At 38.1% G+C, this 11448-nt stretch overlaps 1 protein-coding gene across 1 annotated transcript; it reads right to left on the minus strand.

The window, feature by feature from the left end:
* Nucleotides 1-2974: 2974 nt before the first annotated feature.
* Nucleotides 2975-8335, minus strand: prmt1 (protein arginine methyltransferase 1). The gene is made up of 10 exons (XM_057347087.1): nt 8210-8335; nt 6964-7059; nt 6697-6852; nt 6457-6520; nt 5662-5804; nt 5462-5549; nt 5245-5360; nt 4771-4921; nt 4544-4665; nt 2975-4296 (listed from the first exon to the last, which is right to left on the minus strand). Exons 1-10 carry the CDS (start codon nt 8234-8236, stop codon nt 4213-4215), a joined length of 1047 nt encoding a protein of 348 aa, XP_057203070.1. The 5' UTR covers nt 8237-8335; the 3' UTR covers nt 2975-4212.
* Between the last annotated feature and the right edge of the window lie 3113 nt (nt 8336-11448).

The raw sequence follows: 11448 nt of genomic DNA on the forward strand, positions 1-11448 counted from the left end.
GTTAAGTTACTCAAACAGCGAAAGTTACATCATTCACCTAAAGGGTAATTTTATTCTGCAGATTTTCTAAGTGGATCTGATTCGTGGACGCACGGAACGCATTTTGAGTGCGCACACGCTCACTGAGCGAGAGGAGAGAAAATTCATAAGAGAGCAGCGTATAGTTGAAAGCGCGCGTCCAGTTTTGTGCACGAGCAAAGGAAATCGGCGTGCGAGCGGAGAGATTCGCGCGCTCGTATGACAAGAATGCGCTCTCGCCTTGTAATAATGCGCTCGCGACATTTGTCATTATAATAACGCCATAGGGGGTGTAGTCTACAGCCGCCCACGGACCCACAGCGCTCTCGCGTTATGAAAGGCCTACGGTTAATCTAATCATATTTATCTCCCTTATGTATAACACATGTATTAAATATATTTTTACTAACACTACTGTCTGGTCTGTAATCATTCATCTATTCGACATCGGTTGCCGTTTTGGTTATAGTCAGTAGATGGCAATGCTGCGGATTGGGAACGGCCGGGCAGCAAGTGCAGTGAGTGCACGCACAAAAAGTAGAAGTGATGGATAACTTGCATCAGTCGCAGCCCGAGTTATTACGTACGGTGGCGTTTGCTGCCACATACATTTTATTTTTCCACTCAATTGTCATAATAACGAGATCATATGTCGTTAAAACAATATATTTTCTCGTTTTGACGGGATAATACAAGGGTGTAACTTTGGTTTGAGAAGTGGAGGGGGGACAAAATGGGAGAAATGTTTTTTATTTGAATCCTATCACAAATTCAAAATACCTATGTTTTTGATTGTTCAAATTGATTAAACCAAAATGTGTTTTTATTGTGTAGCAAAAGTGGATGTTCATGAAGGGGGAAATGCGAGTATTGACTGAGAAACGGAGGAAAACTGGGCTTGTAAACCTGAATCTGCGGTCGAAAGGAGACGAGGATGACTTTCTAAAATGCTTAACGAGGTTTAACGTACCTAAACAACGACCAGGGAAGCCCACGTTTCTGTCAATTGTCATAAACACTAACTGCTGTTAAAAGAACGAGTCCTTATTAAACAAAAAAAGTAATAAATCACGCGTTGCGCGTTTCTTCCCCACAGAAGTCCATTATAAGGAAACAGCTTTAACATAGCCTACCGAAACAACGACCACGTAAAACAGGTTTCTATTCAATTCAAATCAAAACCACGTGATTGAAAACAATCTTTCAGTGATGTTTTTTTAGAGTGTGCACGCGACGCGCGCATCGACACAGGCAGACTCTCTGTGACACGAACGGGATTTTGAAAAGTGAGGGGGACATACATATGTCACCGCTGTCCCCAGTGGAAATGACGTCCCTGTGATAATATGGCATTTAAATGATATATTTTCTTGTTATAAAGGGATAATATGACGTCTCATAATAATTACACATTAACCGTGAAAGCGACATATTTTCTAGATGGACATTCTACCAACCGACGGATCACACTTTCATATGAATCAAGCGCACTCCACTCTCTCATTGTCCAGACAATGTGGTTAACGTGCAAAGGTAACGGTGATCTGATATAAACACTAGTACGCACTGTAAACCCCTACCACCGGCGATAATGGTACGATCCAGCTGCAAGCACAAGCACATAAATGTAAAATTAGAAAAACAAGTAATTTTTATGTTTGTTCGAAAATCAGAAATTCTGAAGCAATTACCCAAACACGTATAATTGAAAATGAAACTGAGAGACAATTATCCATTTGTGATGTACCCATGAAAATTGAAAATGAAAGTTTAAACCGATTTTCATTTGATTAATTTTGATGGTGAAAATTGAAAAAAGAACTGCAAAGCGTTACACGGATCTTCTGAGGCACCCAGCTCCTACAACAAAAAAACACAAGAAAAACAAAGCTATTCGATTAAACAAATACTAAAACAAACCAAAATGAAATCAAACAATACAAACATAAGAAACAATTTCACTGTCACTGAAATATACTTAATATACAGAAGTCATAATTGCAAAATGACTAATCACAGGAACTGCGTATGATCAATACCATTAATAAACACTATCTTATCAGAGATCATCATATACCCCCATTACGTCTCAACCCATCATCACACGTCATGCTGCAATCCAAGCCTTAAGGGTACAGCGTTTCGAGGACGTTGGCACATTTACGTGTTACACATCAATCGGGCCCCATATCCACTCCATTGCTATTAGCGATCCAGGAAGGGGTGGGTTTGCAAATCTGATTGGTTACATAGTTAATGCCTATAATCAAGCACTGCTACACTATTATAAATATATAACAAGGCTATATTATTTAACATCAATTTTGAATTAGTCCCCCAAAACTAGTTTTATTTCATTGGGATATTGGGGTGCTTTCACACAATTTGAAAATACAACTAGGAAACGACTACACTGTAAAAAAATTCCACAATTACAGCTGCCTTAAATCTTTAAAGAAATAAAATTAGCTTCGAGTCAATTTAACTTAATTATATTGAACAGACTTACATACAATTTTTTTTAAGTCTGTTCAATATAATTTAAGTAAAGCGGTTTAACTTAAGTTTTTTTTACAGTGTAGGAAATCCAAATAAAACAACTATATAAGCCACAAGCCTATAGAAAGCTTTACATGCATTTAGTGCCATGCCATGGACATTTTTTTCTTTTTACTCCACCAGGTGGGACTAGAATTCAAATATTGGAACAAAGAATTTAAACTAGTCTTAAGCATGTTATGGTTACAAATCTGGACATTGGGTAGTAGACCAGCTAACAACTGTAGAGGACACAGTAGAGCACTTTTTCGATTCATAAAAATAATACAAAGGAAACCGGACAGCACATTCTGGGCACACAAGTTTCCCCACTATTAATGAAAAAGGACGAAAACTATCCCAAACACTGTGATCATCTGGAACATGTTCACATTTTAATAAAAACAAACCATGAACATTCAGATTTATTGTTTTTATTTCAAAAAAGAAAATTACATTACCTAGTGGACAAATGCCTGACTGGTAATAACCCGTGCTAAACACAACATGTGATCTTAAAAAAAAAACACTATAGTACACAGAAACATGAAAAAGAAGGAATGACATTGGCCAATGTTAAGTTACTCAAACAGCGAAAGTTACATCATTCACCTAAAGGGTAATTTTATTCTGCAGATTTTCTAAGTGGATCTGGGTCTGAGCAACTTGGTTCTAGGTGCTTACAGTGCAAAAGAGCAGCAGATAAGCTTCAACCAAACAAGTAATTGATTGAAAAGTTGTGATATTAAAAAGGTCATCAGATTTAAAACAGTGCTCATTAACATCACCTATACAAGAGGTTACTAGGCTTCCTCATCCATAATACAGTTTTATGATCATGACAAGGTATGATCATATCACTGCCACTGATGTATAAAAAAATGCATGTATATAAATGGAACAGATGAGGACACAGAAGCAATTGCCGAATTAAAACATTACTCCACAAAAGACAAAAACAGTGATTTATGAAGGTGTCCTCAACTGACGGTCTAAAAGAACGGTTTCAGTATTCTCCACAACTGATGCAAATGTACACACCAGAACTACAAAATGATATGGGCCCATTCAAATAAACCAAAGGGCTTCTATTCACAGAAAAAAAACAAGATACATACAAGATGCTGGCTTCAACAGATGGAATTACAAAAACAAACACCTTTACATATATCTTACATTGACAAACACAGAACACATGTTCGCATAGCAGGGAAACTGACACAGCAGACATTTGTGATTCATATGACATGGAGAAAAAACCTGCACACACAGAACTTGGATGGCATGTCATCATACACGCACAACTTAGACGCTGACCTGGGACAGACAGACAGGCAAAAGAGAGCAGCTGTATGTGTGCGTACTGACGGAGCATATCCAAGACAAATTGCACACCTAAAATTTGGAAAAAGGGCCAAGACTGTGCAAATAAAAAAAAATTGCACAATAAAAAATTGCCATGGTGAGTCACCACTGGTGCATTCATAGCATACAAAAAATTAAGGTTTATTAAAAAAATGGTCAAGAACTCAGAAATACTCCACCTCAGACAATTCCACAAAATAGACGATCTGTCGTGGAAAACAGTCCTGGTCACCCACAAACATCAGCTGCTCTCAAAGTTGCCTCAAAACCACAAATGGATGTAAATTAAATCTAACGCATTCGGTATTCTGATGTCTTGGACACCTCACAGAGCTGACCCTTGAAGTCAATGTCGACATTAAAGTCAAGGTCCCTCTGAAAAACAAAACGAAACCAAATCATGAATTATGGTTAGGAATATGGACCATTTGAAGGCAGCAAACCACCACAAACCCTTTTCCTAAATGCAGAAAATTGTAAGCATAAATTAATAAAACATCTCTGCTTGGACAAGGAGCACAAAACTCAAATGTAGGAATATCAAAAATCGATATGGAATACTGAACTAATATACTGAATATTGAATTCAATAAGTTAAGACCAAAACACATGTATGTCTTACATTATTCTTGACATTGGGTTTCATGCTGATGGTACCAAAGATCTCCTCTCCGGTTTTCACCGTCAGATAGTCATTAAGGTAGAACACAGTCTGCTTCCAATGAGTGTAAGGAGACTCTGGGCCTACGAGAAAACTAGTTCACTCTCTTGTTCAACTGGACTATTTGTATGCAAATGAAATATGCGAGGCAAGCAAAGACACTGAACTAAAAAGTAAAAGAGACTCACTAGTGGAGAAGCCAGTCCTCTTGTGGCAGCGAGTGAACTCAATGTTGAAGTAAGTTACCAGAGCGTGAATGTAGTCATTCCTTTTCACCTGGAGGCAAAAGGGGGACGTAAAGGACAGGTCGTCTATCTTCACCGTGTAGATGTCCACCTCCTAATGCAAAAAATGGGTTTAATGAAAAATCAGGGGGTTATGTGACAATTTACATTTATTCATTTGGCAGACGCTTTTATCCAAAGCGACTTTCAAGTAGGGTGCAGTGGGCAGTTATCACTGCAGAGCAAATGGGGTAAGGTGCCTTGCTCAAGGGCACTTCAGTCATTTCCTGGTGGCACTGAGAATTGAACCAGCGACCTTCTGGCTACGAGTCCAACTCTCTAACCACTAGGCCCTATATCAGACCCCAATTGATTCTTAAATTGACATGCACCAAAACATTGACTTACAAATATATATATAAAAGACAGAAAACAAACCTTGATGAGGCAGGCAGTACTAACAAGTTGTTTGGGGTCAACAACATCCACTAGTGGCTCCTTAATGGCCACTTCCTTTATACATGACATGTCAAAGCCATAAACATTCTCCCACCCTGGAACAAAACAAAAAACATTAGGGGAAGAAAACAAATAGTCATGTCAGAAACATCTACAGAGGCTTTGAGCATGTAATGTAGGAATCGTTCACATGTACAGTGAATTTTGTAGTCCTTGTATTGTCTGTCCTCGATAGCAGTGACATAAAGTGTGGCTCTGTCAGGGAAAATCAGACCATCGGGTTTCTGAAAGAGAGTCACCAAGCAACATTCAGAACTACAGCTGAATGAAGGTCGTAATGTGCAATGTTAAGATTACATCGATACCCAAGATTTCAAAACATTAGCAAACACCCACCAGCCATTTGTCCCTTGCGTAAATGACGGTGTTAAGCATGGACTCGTAGAACAGACAATAGCCCATCCACTCAGAGATGATAATGTCTACATTCTCCACTGGAAGCTCAACCTCCTCCACCTTTCCTTTAATGATGGTAACAACTGGACAGAAAAAGAGGTTTATGGTTCATGCCGTGCAATACAACAAATTAAGATACTTTACTAGCAAATCAAAATTTCCCCATGTTTTACTCAGCCTCAAGGCATCCTAACTGAATATGGTTTTCTTCTTAAATAATAATGCAGTCGGAGTTATAATACCACGTATCATTTTTACTTCTAAGCGGTATAATGGGAGTGAATGGGTGTTGACTTTTTGAAGCTCCAAAAAGTGCATCCATCAATCAAAGACCTGCTCGACAAGGCCCCGTGGTCTTAACAAAGGTCTTCTGAAGCGAATCAATGCGTTTGTTTAAGAGAAATATCCATATTGACAGCGCTATTAATGTTTGTCTAGCTTCAGTCATCTCTCGAATGCGCGTGAACCAGTTCTTTGATCGATGGATGCAGTTTTTGGAGCTTCAAAAAGTCATCACCCATTCTACCGCATGGAAGTAACTCCAACTGCATTATTCTTCAAGAAAATATTCAGTTAGGATGCCCTGAGGGTGAGTTAAACATGGGGAAATTTTTGATTTGCTAGTGAAGTATCCCTTTAAAGACTAGCTAAATCAGTCCAGCTAATAAAACAGATGAGATGCTTTTGTATGCTTGTGTTAATGACCCCCCCAACAATCTGGAAGGAGTTTCTTACTGTGATCCAACTTGTTGGCCTTCACGATCTTCACAGCATAGTCTGATATACTGCTGCACTCAATCTGAAAAGAAAATGACCAAAATGAATCTAAATTGCAGGGAATATTACAAAAGCCCAGCATGATCAGGTATGGGCAGGTACCTCATTCACACCAAACGATCTATTATCCATATGAAAACTCAACTGTGGTTTAGGACAAAGGGCTGACATTTACATGCACATAATGCCCACACTCACCCCAATGACTTTCTTTGCTCCAGCTTTGGCTGCAAACATACAAAGGATGCCAGTTCCACTTCCCACATCCAGTACTACCTTATCCTTGAAGAGATGCTTGTTATGGAACATGGAGTTTCTATATGTCAGAGTACGAACTTCATCCTTCAGCATCTCCTGTGGTCACAAAGTGTTTTCATAGTTATAAAGTGAACTCAACTCAAACCTCTCACAAAAATTGTAGGGTGAGCAATATTCATTGGGCACAACTATCCAAAAAAGCTGTACCTCATGAATACCGAAGTGTGCATAGGAATCAAAGTAGTAGTCTTTGGATGTCATGTCTTCTGCTGCAGGTTTCACTGAGCTTTCTCCCTGGGACACCTTTAGAGGGAAAGAGAGAGAGGGGGGAAAGAGAGAGAGAGGGGGGAAAGAGAGAGAGAGAGAGAGAGAGGGGGGAAAGAGAGAGAGAGGGAGGGAAAAAGACAAGTGAGCACAATAAAAGAAGCCCGAAATAAGCCAATATTATTGTGTTGTTTTAACAAACCTGTTTTCCTACTAAGTTACATATGCAGTTTTGGCATTTCCAGGATTAATTTGCATTTTATTTTAATTTACTTATTAACACCCAACGATTCACCACCCCAATAAAAACCCTACTCCGACTAATGTCAAATTAAAACTAGGCCTAACATATTTGGGCAGCAAATCAAACTTTTTTTTTAAACTACATTGGTCAACAAAAAGTTCACACTGCTTGGGTCTGTAAGTTACCAGAACAGTATTGCCCTCAAACCAGTTATAAAATCTGTAAGACTTTTGTTTAATAGGATATTAAAACAGTAACAACAACAACAACATTTATTAACACTCTAAACCAGCTCAAAGACTCTATAATGTGGTAGCACGAGGAAATGTGGCTATAATGTGGTAGCACGAGGAAAAAAACTTGGCCATACCGCCAAATCAAGCAAGCAGTATTATGGCAAATAATTGATTAAGCTAAATGTGTTGGGTTTGCTAAACTGTAACAACTAAGAAAAGACTAGTCTATTTCCATGAATGTGCGATGTGGTGTTCAGTCCCATGCGGTCTCTAACAATAAGTCATTCAATCCCAATTATTTTATCACTCAGCCAGCGTGCTTTCTTAATGACCCTCGTGGAAACTTATCATGGAGCTAACGTTACCTAACATGATTTAGACAATACGATCCTATACCGAATGTTAAAACTAACATTTATAACTCCCAACTAATTTCCTTTTAGCCGTTTAGCACTAGCACACACGTGGTTAAGAATGAATGAATTATCAGCGGCAGGCTAAAATGGATGCTCAAGTTGAGTCTGCGACTGTGCGCACATTTTTGCCACTTGACTATAACTGCGTACGCAGCAAGCAAATCAGTTCAACGCATTCAAGTCTCATAACCAGGACCTCACAAACAAATTCGCCTTACGATTCCCCGCATATAACTCGTCTATTGATGGTTGCGCTATCATGGGCCAAATAGTCTTGTATTGCGCCAGCTTACCTCCATTCTGTCCGTGGTCTCCGCCATTTCGACGATAAACTAGATTCCGCACGACTGCAGCACGTCTCATGTAAAACACGCTTGTTGTGTTCCCGCCTCTTTTGTGCTGCTTGATTATCTGATTGGGCCACAATCACGTGGTTTTTAAGGCACCGCCCTTCTCATGAAACTCTCCGTTATAGGCTTAACTTTACTGCATTTTAACACTGTTTTGAAACGTGACTTTCATTGGACAAAAATATTACATGTTAAACGTTTAATAATAGGGACGCTCAAATATGACGTATTTTTGTATGCAAAACCCGGAAGTGAGTTAGCATTTTTTTGAATGGGTTTTTGGTAAATCGCCCGAAATACGGGCTGTGGTAAACAAAACCTCTAAATATTTCCACGTTTTATTCTATGACATAAAACACCAAATATAACTCGCTTGTGATTTTTTAAAGCCTTGTTGTGTCTTGAAAATGGCGGTTGCTAACAAGTTGCTAAAAGTGACTACTTACTTTGGCGGCGACCTTAGACGTCATTGCTCATATAAAGCTCACAAATAATGCAACATGGGTTGATATCTATCCATCTGGAGAGTTTCTAAGGATTAGATTTAATCTTGAAACGATATATTGTAATTTTTGTTATTTACTACCAGAAAATACAGAACATATTTTCTTTAAATGCAAATATTCTAGTGCATTCTGGGAAAATTTTCAATTATGGTTAAAGGAGAAAATGTGGTTGAAGTGAGTCTTTCTTTTATGGATATTAAGTATGGAAACTATGAAGAAGATGGTCAAAAATGTTTTTTGATTAACAATTTACTTTTGCTAGCAAAAAAATGTTATTCACAAATGTAGGTTTTTTAAATCCCCCCCCCGTTTGTTGTATTTAAAAATTATTTAAGACAATACATAAAATATCTGCCAAAAACAAAGAATAAAAAAGCTTCATTCACGGAGTAATTCCTTTCCAGGGAACACATTTTTAATAAAGTTTGAAAGAGTTGTTGGAGGCTTAGTGGTGGTGACGTTGATATCGAGCGACCTTGAGTGTAATCTGTTTATAGCATCGTGTTAGCTTTTTACTTCTGCCGATTGTATTTCGGCTTCAAAAGTAACAAATGTGGTGTTCATTTGTAAAGATTATTTTGATAGACAAAACGTGTAAACATCATAAACCGTTGTTAATCACAGAGCTTATTTTTTGCGATCTTCCAAAAGTCTTTGGAAAAAATGCACAAGCTGTGTCCCAAATGACATACTATGCACTATGCACTTAAAATGCACTATGCACTCAACCATGTAGTGTATGAAGTTTAGAAGGGTAGTATCGTCCCAAATGGAATACTAAACGGTTTTATACTAACCGGAAGCATAACCCCCAACCCAATCACAACACGAGGGTAGCAAAATTCTATGGGTAGCATAAATTGACAGAACACCGGCCCAAGGCATAAGCGAACTAAGCGGCTGCTTAGGGCCCTCGTGGCCACCAGGGGGCCCCCAAGACTCTAAAAAATAAAAACAATGTGATTTCATGTACTCTTGGGCAATTGCTTGACATCGTTTTTTACATATATATATATAAACACAATAGGCTTAGCCTAGTTAGCAAACTATATTGCAAGCTAAAGTTAGCTGGCTAGTTAATTAAGCAAGCAAGAGAGTATGTTTAATTAAACATCCGCAAATAGCTTTGCAATCTTAATATATTATAATACACAACATATTACTTAGCTGGTTTTAAAAATAACTTTCCTGGATTATATTTCTGTAATCCATGGCTCAAGAAAGACTGACTGGAATTGCACTAAGTATTAATAACAAAATTGCCCGTCAGATATCTTATAGTGATATCATAAACGACTTTGCCTCCAGAAAAGCCAGGAAACACAAATTCTAAGGAGGAAAGTGGAATATTGAGGTGGTATATAAAGTTGAGTAAGTTTGTCTAAAATAAAGTGTTTATTTTAGAAACCTTTTTTCATTGTAATTGTATTTATTTTTCATATAAGAAGATCCTGTTTGTATTTGATTTTATTTGTAGATGATTGGTATTCAGCTTTATATTTTATTCTTGAACCACCTTGTTACAGATTCATCTGATCTGTTCGATTTGTTATTATTTTATTATTTAGTTTAATATTGTCCATTTAAATTAAATTTTTTATATAAAAAGATACCATTTATCTTAAGTAATTTTAATTGTAGTTGATTGTATTGCACTATTTGCACGTTGCTAATTTTTCTAACCAAAAGTAATTGAAGTGGTTAACATGTTTACAGTAAATGCATTGTCTACATTACACTTTACATTCATGCATTTGGCAGAGGCTTTTATCCAAAGCGACTTACATTGCATTGTATTATACATTTTTGTTTCTGACTATGTGCAATCCCCTGGGATCAAACCCATGGCCTTGGCATTGCTAGTGCCATGCTCTAACCACTGAGCCACAGGAAAGTCTACTGGTTTATTTAGCTAATTTTCAGTACACCACATTAAGTATGCCAATTGGTACTACAAGACTTTGAATGTTAAAGTGCAAATGAACACCTGACCACTCCTGTGGGTTTGCTACTGTTACATGTAAAATCTGTAGAAGGGTAAAAACATTGGTATGATGTAAGCAAGCTACAACAAATAAAATTGACAATGGGTGTTTTAGATTTATAGTGTCCGAATAATCAAGGATTGACAATAATTAGTCATATTGGTGGCACAGAGGGGATCTCCCAAATAAAATTCTGCTTAGGCCCCCTGAAGGCTTGGGCCAGCCCTGGGTTTCCCAGATGAGTGCAAATGACGTCAATCGCACGGCACAATGCGTGTGAATAAAAATCAACTTGAACATTGTACAACTAATGTAGTTTTCATCTGTTTTGCCCAGCATTACTTTAGTCATCATCAGATTGAAGCGTTATCACTCTGCAGGAGAGTTTTGCTCGAGCAGCGTCTGATAGCCCCGCCTCCCTTCCGCTACGTAAGCGAAACTGCGACTGGTTGAGTGCGTGAAGTGTCCACAGTTCCACACTTAATATTTTCGGTTGAAAAGTGCATCATCCGGGTACTTAAAGTGCACTTATTTTTTGAGGATTTTAAATGTGAACGCACTACTCACACTATTTATACTACAAAATGGCATAGAATAGTGCACAAGTGTGCGATTTGGGACGCACCTATAGGCTTTTGCTCGAGGGAACCAGCGCGGCGCTTACTTCCGGGTTAGCCCATAAAATAAGGCA

This window comes from Triplophysa rosa, linkage group LG11 (genome assembly GCF_024868665.1).
Source record: "Triplophysa rosa linkage group LG11, Trosa_1v2, whole genome shotgun sequence".
Taxonomy (NCBI): domain Eukaryota; kingdom Metazoa; phylum Chordata; class Actinopteri; order Cypriniformes; family Nemacheilidae; genus Triplophysa; species Triplophysa rosa.

Coding starts and splice junctions, on each gene's coding strand:
- prmt1 (XM_057347087.1), bottom strand. CDS start 8,236: ATGGCGGAGACCACGGACAGAATGGAG. Junction 5,805..6,456: donor GGCCAACAAGTTGGATCACA/GTAAGAAACTCC, acceptor TTTTCTGTCCAG/TTGTTACCATCATTAAAGGA. Junction 4,922..5,244: donor GTACTGCCTGCCTCATCAAG/GTTTGTTTTCTG, acceptor TTTTTGCATTAG/GAGGTGGACATCTACACGGT.